General features: G+C 50.6%; 1 protein-coding gene across 1 annotated transcript; it reads right to left on the bottom strand.

The window, feature by feature from the left end:
- Nucleotides 1-3,712: 3,712 nt before the first annotated feature.
- Nucleotides 3,713-4,228, bottom strand: LOC127197928 (translation initiation factor IF-2-like). Its single transcript, XM_051155749.1, has one exon. It carries the CDS (start codon nucleotides 4,154-4,156, stop codon nucleotides 3,713-3,715), a length of 444 nt encoding a protein of 147 aa, XP_051011706.1. The 5' UTR covers nucleotides 4,157-4,228.
- Nucleotides 4,229-9,393: the final 5,165 nt, after the last annotated feature.

Genomic DNA, 9,393 nt, shown 5'->3' with positions numbered 1-9,393 from the left:
CATCCCATCCCTCTGGCAAAAGAGTTTTCTCCCAGCCAGAGAAACTATTATTCATTCACTACAGAAGGTGAACTGAAACCTCATCTCTAGACAAGATGCCATACCGCTGGGTAGGAGAACCTTCCAGAACGTGATTCCACAGGGACGGGTGAGAAGAGGGGAGAAGACACATTTGCCAAGTAGAGGTGTTCTGTGGAGCCTTGCAGCCCTGTTCATTGGTTGGTAAGTCCCTCTCAGCTGAGCTTCCAGTTTTTCAGTGTTAATTCCATTCTTTGGTTTCAGTTATTTTCCCCCTTAGGTTGACCTGCCCTAAAAGCCTTGCACACCAGCACATCAAACCTACTACACAGTACCCACCCAGCCCTGTGAGGGTAAACTTTAGTGATATACAACACGTAAGCTTCTGGCATGCGTATAATGTGGGGATTCTGGAAAAGAGTTCCTAAGAGCAGTTATGTCACAATGCTCACAGCTCCCTAAAGTCCCTGAAAGCCTTGTTAAAGATTCACAGAGGTTTTTCTCCACTTCATTTTTTACTTGCCATGTGGCTTCTTGTCTGTCTTTTTCTTTTTTTTTTTTTTTTCCCTCTTCCTCTTTCCCGGTACTGTAAAAATGGGGCTGAATGGCACCAGCTGTCACTAATACTTTCTAGAAAATGGTTTAAGACGGCTACGGTTCCCTTGGAGTTGTGAGGAGCACAGGGGGATCAACTTCCAGATTATAAAACCACACATCTGATTTTGAAAGCCCAGGCACTGAAGGCCTCTAATCCGCTCATACTTAGATTCCCAGGACGTAGGAATTTAGCAATGGCCTCAAATCTACCCAGGTAATAGCTCATGAGGTTACATCAATGTCAAAAGAATACACCCACAATCCCTATAGACTCCAAGCCCTCAGAGCATCCCCCCCCCCCCACACACACACAGTGTGGAAAACTCCTCCCAAGGTAGGAAAAAAAAAAAGCTTCTTTTAAACCCAGGACCTCCATTCACCTTCCATGAGATGGACCGGGCTAATTGTGAGGTGGTGATGTTTGCTTTGTGTTTTGAGCCTGCGCCTTTTTGCTTTAAGTATTTAAGAGGCATAATCACCTAGTGTGTAGGTTAATTTCTTTCTGATATTGTAATTTATGCAACATTAATATGGGATGCCAGCTCCAATTTTCTTATGCTTACACTCTGGGAGCGGAGTTGCATATTCTGCCAGCTCTATTACACCATCTAAAAACCCAAACATTTCCCATTTGCACATCACTCTCAACTACCCAGCATACTTTCAGTCTCTCTTTCTCTCCCTGGTGTTCTCTCTCTCTCTCTCTCTCTCTCTCTCTCTCTCTCTCTCTCTCTCTCTCTCTCTCTCTCTCTCTCTCTCTCTCTCTCACACACACACACACACAAGATTGGCACCCTGAAAAGTAGACACTACATCTGAGGTCAAGGTCTGCAACTGCAAGTAATTCCTGGAAGATATTCCTACTGCTGTGCTGACTAGAGAACGCCTCCATGGCTGACTGACCTTCCTTTTTTTTTTTTTTTTTTTTTTTCCATTCAGACTGTTATGTAACCTAGTGCCTGCGTGCAGGATGTGAGTGGAGTTGCCTGGGCCTTACTTCCCTCCTTCCAGTGAAATCGCCTCCTTGAAACGAACAGGGGTTTCTTCAAAGAACGGAGGTGGGGGCTCTAGAGGCCGATGGATGTGGGTCAGCAGGTCATGCTGTAAGACGTATATTGCTTCTACTTGGATTCCTTGGAGCCTTTTTTTTTTTTTTTTTTTTTTGAGGTGGGGGGAGTGTGATACCAAATTCCCCTGCTCTATATAATTTGCAGAAACAGCAAGTTACAGACTTGTAGTCGGTTCTGCAGCCTGCCACCCCATCTATTGCAAGAACGCACCTTCTGGCAGAAATAACACCTGAAGATGTTAATAAAGCAGGGAGGTGGGGAGGGGCTAAAGAAAGAGAAAAGGCAGGAACCAGAAGTCAGAGCCACTTAGAGACTCTGCACCCCTTCTTAAAAAAAAAAAAAGCCTTCAAACACATGAAGGGGATTTTCTCCAGCGTTTCTGATTAACCCTGTTACATAACCCGTTCGCATTCCAAACCTCGGGCTCTAAATAGATTCTTTGCAGCCAAAAGCTCTGCACACAAACTCGCAGGTTTATCTGGTGGCCGGTTGAGGCCGCGGCCTCCGTGCGACGCACTCCCCCCCCCCGCCCCCTTCCTCCAGCCCCCAGCATTCACTCGCTTTTTCTTTTCGTCCTGGTTCTTGTCGCCCCCATTCCTCTGCTTCAAACCGAACCTCAGTGCAACCACTCTTCGGAAATCGCCTTTAATTAAATGGTTCCACAAACCCCCCCCCCCCCCCCCCCCCCCGCCCAGGATATGTCATCCTGATGGCTTTTACAGTACTCGAATTCCGTGAATGGGAAAGCGCCCGGACAGGGGGTGTGGCTAAGGTGGGGCGGGGGGGGGGGAGTACTGTAAAACAGCCAACACATGATCAGCCATGTTCCTACCTCCAACTAGCACATCCAAGAGGAAGGGAGCGGCTCTCGCTCCCCTTTCACCTTACCGCCCCCCCCCCCCCACGCCCCAGGGCCTCCTAGCCGCCGAACTTGGCTAGGGAGATTCTCTGTGTCCCAAGCCCCTGGGTGGCTCGCAGAAGCCTGCTTCCTCCGGAGTGACAGGCGTGATTTATACATTATTTACAACAGTAATTAAAGCTGCAGCTTCCTCCTGCTCTTCGCAAACTCCCGGAGCATTCAAATAAATAATCCCCCCACCCCCGAAGGAGGGGGTGGGGATCCCACGGCAGCTTCTGACACCTTTAAGAAAGGAGTCAGCTCCCCTCAACCCCCACGCGCGCGCCCCGGTCAGGCGACTTTAGGAAAAACGCCCCCGTGGGGAGCAAGCACCCTTGTCTCCCGGGTTCCCCCCTTCAACACTCCAGACACAAACACCAAATGAACCAATGACCCAGAGAGGGAAGCCAACCAGCACTCAACTCTGATCACCCCCAGGTTTCAGCAGAAACGCTGGGCATCGCGGCGAGGGTAGGGTTCCCAGAGCAGAAATAAAGTTTGGGTGCTTTCCTTGGACTGTTTGTTGTCGCAGCCGCTCCCTCCGATCGCGCGTGGAGCACCCCAGAGCCGCCCTCCCTCCGCGCGCCGCACACGCCCCCCTGCCAGCCGCCTCTGTGGCTGCGGGCTCCGAGCCCCTGGCTACAAAGTTACGCTTCTCGCGCTCGCCGGCCGGGCAACTCCGCAGCATCCCGAGCGCTTCTCCTCCAAACCCACCTCCACGCTGCGAAGGAGAAGCTGCCCGCGCCACCCCCTCTTAGCCCCGGGAGCTCCCCCTTTTCCGCCCCCTCCCCCTTGAGACTTCTAGGTCTCTCACTTCTCCCGAACCCCTAAGCCTTTCTGGGAAAGGGGAGACTCGAACACACGCCTTGACTCCTGCTGCGGGAGGTGGGGAGTGCGTGTGCGAGAAACTGTCAAAGGGCAGAAAAGGTAACCAAGGAAGCTCGTAGCCACAAACAGACCCCTTTCTCCTTCTTAAAAGGACACTACCGCTTTAAAAGTTTCTTTCCCCCCACTCCTCCTCTCGGTTTCTTTGGGGGGGGGCGGAAATCGTATTTAATTTGGACAGCCCGTCTTTGCAGAAAATAAAACAAGCAATCCAGGAGGAGGTGGGGTTGGAGTCTCCTAGCTGTCAAAGCTCTGGTCCGTCCCCCCTCGCCCTCAACTGCAAGCCGAGCACTGGCTTGCAAAAGTTTGCAACATTTGTGGGGGGCCGCGGGGGGAGGGGCGGGGGTGCCGGCCGCTTAGGGCGCCGCGACAAGCTCGGGCGCGCGTGCACCGGTCCCGGGGACCCCGCGTCTCGCCGGCTCCCCGGGCGCGCGCTCCCCGGGGCGCCGGGTCCCCCTCCAGGCTCGGTGCAACTGCTCCCGACGCCCCTCTTGCCCGGAGCCCGGTCGCAGCGTCTCCTACCTCGGCTGGAGCTCGCGTAGCTCTGTCTGCGCCCCGCGCCCGGCGTCTCGCTCTTGCGGCCCGCGTCCTGGGTCAGCGGGGTCTCCCTGGAGCCGGCGGCCACCTCCGAGCCGCTGCTGCCCGGCTCGCTGGCGGCGGGGTCGGGGGCTGCCGGAGCTGACTCCATGTTTTTTTTCCCGATGTAGAGATCGGCGGAGATGGCGAGCTCCGAGACTCCCTCTATCTTCTGTTTTCAGAGCGACTCTATGGTACCAAAAAAAAAAAAAAAAAAGGAAAAGGAGACGGGCGAGAGCTGGAGGGACCTAGCCAGGCGGGAGCGCGAGCGAGCGAGCGAGCGAGCGCGCGAGTGGCGGTGGACGCGTGTGCGGCCGAGAGGGGACGCGAGGCGGGTCTGGCCACAGGCAGCGCTAGCGAGAGCGTCTCCAGCCGGGCCCCGCACCCACACTCCCCACCCTCCAGACCCCAGACCGGGAGCCACACAAGGCTGCCAAATTTGGGAGGTGGGGAAGAGAGAGGGAGGAGAAAAGGGGGGTTCCTCTTGCGCCCCGATCTTCCTTTTCCCCTTTAGCCCAGCGACAGGAACGAAAGGTCGGCGACGTGTGGCTCTGTCTACTTTTGAGATTCCCTCGGGGGCAGTAGTAACTCGACGTCCCCTATCCGCAGCCAGCTTGGGAGGAGGAGACAAATCCGGTTATCCGCGTTGGGGCACTAGCTGGTAATCGCAGCTCTCAGCATGCCCGCCCGGTCTGAAGCTGGGAAGAAACTAAAAGGGAATTAGAAGCGACTGACACCCCCTGGAAGGAGAAGGGAGGGAGGACGGACTATGAACGTGGCGCTTTTTACTTTGGGGTGAGACAATCTGGGGTTTCCAAATATGACTGGGTCTGAAATAAAATTTGTGATTTTAGGATGGGTATGGCCAGGGGGTAACTATATTATGGAGAGAGGTCTCTTTCAGGTTTTTTGCAGTTTTTCCCCCTCTGTGAAGGATCCAGAAACCATTTGGCAGTACACTATTTTATGAAGCAAACTTTGGCCAGTTTGGTGAAGGACTCGCTGAGCCCATGACATGGGCCCAGCTGCATCTGAATTCTAATGTGTCTGCTAGTTTTCGATTCCCATTGGTACTTTTGATATTAAATGCACAGGCCCCATCCACAGCAGACAGACATCCTGGAGAGGTATTAATAACGTCTGGATAATTAAAAAAAAATCCAGATAATTAGCAAGTCTTATCTTTACAAGGCACGATTCTGCCCTTCCCTCCCTTTGGAGCCTAGCCATCTACCAGGAAGGCTGAGAATTATGTCTGAGTGCCTGCACCCCGAACTCCAGTACAGAGCACCACTACTAACGAGATGGGTAGTGAATATTCAAATATGGAGGGCTGACTTCTCTGTCTCAATAGGGAAGCCACCATTTCCTTTTATTTCCAAAGACGCTGATGAAATCAGATCATTTTTACACCACCCCCCCCCCACTTTCCTTCCAGAAAGCTTGAAATTGCTAACAACACAAATATTATGTACCAGAAGGTGGCAAAGATATGTGTGTTTCGGGGGGAAGGGGGAAGGGTTTGAGGCAGGGGGAGAACTAGGGAACACTGTACTTTTGCTAATTTTCTGGTTTGGAAAAATGCTTTTAAAAAAAAAACAAGAAGGATAAATCTAGTTAAAGAGTTTAAGAAGTGCCCCCACCCCACACCCCCAAAACACACACACACACACACACACACACACACACCACCCCCGCCCCCTGCCTGTTGCTATTGACTAGTTAGTTGATTGGACTCCAGTTGCTGTGGGCTGTGTAGTCACTGGCCCAGGTGTGGGCCATTCGCCCAGCTGATGCAGATGGATGTGAAAGGTGTTGACGGTGAAATCCGGCCTCTGTAGGGACCCAGGAGTTAGCCTATCCACTGGTGCCTACACACAAAGCTGTCGTTTGCGCTAACTCAAGTCAGATGTGTGGCTTCCCCAGACCCAGAAGCCTGCTTTCTGAGCAGCCTTCACTCTCAGGACTTCCTGTTGCTAAACCTGTTGCTGATCCTCCTGCAGCAACTGAGGTAGCGCTGACACATTTGACTTTTTCTAAGTAAACAAACGCTTCAAAGTACACAGCCTAACAGACAGCTTCCTCTGAGACAGCCTCAAAATACAGCTGCTGGTTGTTTCAGAATACTGTGGTGGTGGTTTTTGTTTGCTTGTTTGTTTGTTTGTTTTTTATGTCACCTGTCCACTTCTTTACTACAGTTCCTAGTTAACCTCCCTCAGCTCCCTCCCAGCCCCACCCCCTAGTTGAAAGCCTCTTTATCTTTGATTATATTTGTTGCATATATAAATAGAACCTGCTAAGTCTGCCTCTGTTGTCGGTGTGTGTATATGGTTTCAAATCTGGCTGCTCTGCATTGGACAAGCAGTAAAGGGGCTGATCCCTGAGAGAGGCTAATTATCCTTTCTTAGCAGTCAGTGGTTGCCTGTAGCTCAACCTCTTGAACCCGGGACCTCTTCCACACTAACATGTCCATGGCTATTGCTGCTGTTGTGTTCATATCATTTTTTAAATTATTTATTTATTACATATACAGCGTCCTGCCTCCATATACACCTGCTCACCAGAAGAGGGCACCAGATCTCGTTGTAGATGGTTGTGAGCCACCATGTGGTTGCTGGGAATTGAACCCAGGACCCCTGAAAGAGCAGACAGTGCTCTTAACCTCTGAGCCATCTCTCCAGCCTCCGTTCACATCGTTTCTAAGAGAGGCTGTTTCACAGCAGAGTCCTCGCACTTCTGGCTGTTACAGTCTTTCTGTCCCTCTTCAACAATGTGCCTTGAGCCATAGATACAGGAATAGTGTGTCAATATAGACGTGTCTACCCACGGGGGCTGGCCTCCTGTGACCAACTGGATCATCTCTGTATTGTGTCTAGTTATAGTTTTCAACATAGGTCTCCAATTGCTGTAAAAAAAAAAAAAAAAAAAAAAAAAGGAGGATGCTTCTTTGATGAGCCTGGTTGTAGCTACAGTTCCCTGTGTTTGTAAGGACAATACATAGAATGTACTGATGAATTATTCTGTCGTAGTAAAGCAGTGGCAGTAGATTCTGGTTATTTAATTGGTTCCTTTATGATTCTTCTTCAACCAATTGGAATAGGTCACTCTCAAAACATCTTCCAGAAAAAAGAAGAAAAAAAAAAAATCAGGGAGGCCTTGCTGCTAGCCTTCATCAGTTAAGACAGAGGCAGATCTGTGTGACTTTGATACCGAGCTTGTTCTACATGGTGACTTCCAGGGTAGCCAGGACTACATAGTGAAACCCTATTTCAAAGCAAAATTGAGAGGTAGGGAGAGAGGCGGGGGGGGGGGGGGGGGGACAGACAGACAGACAGAGATAGAGAAAGACTCTGCTCCCTGGGATCAGAGAAAGATCCCAGAGGAGGTGGGGTAAGTTTCTCCTAACTCAACCCAGTTAATGCTTCTGCAGTTTAAAACAACCGGGAACTCAAGTGCTGTCCCCCGGGGGAAAAATAAACGTGAGCTAGACAGACTCTTGACTGTCGATCACTTTTACCAGTGTGTAAATCGCCTGGATCGGGGGAGCATTTGAAACCGGAAGAGCACGGTGGTTAGGGTACCTTCTTTCCCTTCCTTCCATCCCTTTCTGATTACTAATTAAGACTTGCCCGCTTCCCAGCTATTTGGAGAGACAGGAGCCTCCTTTGGACCCTGCTTACTGACAAGGGGCAACAGTGTCTGCTTTAAAATGACTGTTTTCCCTTATGCTCGGTTGTCTGATAGGCTCTGCCTCAGAAAAGCTACTCTCTATAGAAGAGGAGTCTAAATCCATTTTTGCTTTACTGTTTCTTCTCCTCGCAATGCCCTCCCCCCGCCCCCCGCCGCCCCATCCAGGAGTCCAGGGCCACCTCATCAATCACAGGCCCCCCTCCCAATGGCGACACTACTTCCTTCTGTGCTAAGGTAGTTACAGAAAACCTCAGCATCCCCGCACACTCCGGTCTCTAACTGTCCTCATTCCTAACCTATTTGCTAGGTTGCTTTGGTTCTCGGCTCTGACATCCGCACCTTCTTTTTTGCTGTATTCAGTATCACACATGATTGCTCCATGAACCATCAAAGTAACCCTCCCGACAACAGTAACCCTCCCGATAACCAGCCTTCAGTCTCCGAACCACCAGAATCCATCCATTCTAGACAGCACTGCCAAGTTAATTACCCTGAACTACAAGCTCTCATTTCCCGCCAGGCCAGTCCCATGCTTACGAGGCTTTAACGGTCCCCCATTGCCTATCCAATTAGCTACTAACTACAAGGTGTGCACGGCTCTACCTCACTCCTACACCAAGGATGGAAAGCAGGTCTCAGGTTGGTTGGGAAGGTGTAGGCTGGGATTGATGAATGCTATCTCCATGGGCGGAAGGATAGGAAGTGTGACTGGCATGCGAGCCTGAGTTTGCCAAACTGCCTTATGTAATCCCTGCCATCAGGGTTCAGTCTTAGGCCAGGGTGGACAATGCTGCCTCCTTCTGCCTCCTTAGTGTGTCCAGGCTACATGTCAGCATCTCTCTTCTCTGAATGCCTTCCCTGAGTCCCTGCTTTCTCTATTTGCTGGCATCTACCCTTCTTTTTTTTTTTTTTTTAACCTCCAGTTACATACCAATATTTGATCTCTCTTGTTGCTTCTTTTGATTTGTTGCTATAGGGTCTCTTGTAGCCGAAGTGGGCCCCAGACTCCAGAATAAATGTGAACTTTTGATCCTCCTGCCTCCACCTCCAGAGTGCTAGGATAACTGGTATACACTGTCACACGAGATATGTATGGTGTTAGGCAGTGAACCCAGGAAATTCATGCTGGCCAAATACTCGGCCAACTGAGCCATATCCTTGGCTGTACCCCCTTTGTGTTTTTTACATCTTTACATTTTTTAGGGATAATATCTATTATTATTATTATTATTATTACTTATTATTTTGGTTTTTCAAGACAGGGTTTCTCTATGTGGCCCTGGCTGTCCAGGAACTCACTCTGTAGGTCGTGCTGGCCTTGAACTCACAGAGATCCACCGGGCTCTGGCTCCCCAAGTGCTGGGATTACATGCGTGGGCCACTTGCACCCAGCCCTAAATAATTGGTTTTTTAAAAAATTGTCCTGTGACAGTTTCATACATCTCAATAAGACCCAGCCCCAACCCTCCTCTCCCAGTAACTGCTTGCAGACCCCTTCCCAACAAGTTTGCCTCCGACCTTCATGCCCTTTCCTTGTTCAAAGATGCTGCTGATGCCAGTTAGTGCCTGCACGTGTGAATTCGCAGCTCTCCACATGAATGGGTGTGGAGCCATGAGCGGGCAACCTACCAATAGCCACGCCCCTGAAGATAAATGACT

This window comes from Acomys russatus, chromosome 14, assembly GCF_903995435.1.
Source record: "Acomys russatus chromosome 14, mAcoRus1.1, whole genome shotgun sequence".
In the NCBI taxonomy this organism is placed as follows: Eukaryota; Metazoa; Chordata; class Mammalia; order Rodentia; family Muridae; genus Acomys; species Acomys russatus.
The sequence above is the reverse complement of the archived record's forward strand: the minus strand, read 5'-3'. Positions and strand labels throughout refer to the sequence as shown.

Bases quoted from the DNA above. Each gene is read 5' to 3' on its own strand.
- LOC127197928 (XM_051155749.1), bottom strand. From the start codon at position 4,156: ATGGAGTCAGCTCCGGCAGCCCCCGACCCCGCCGCCAGCGAGCCGGGC.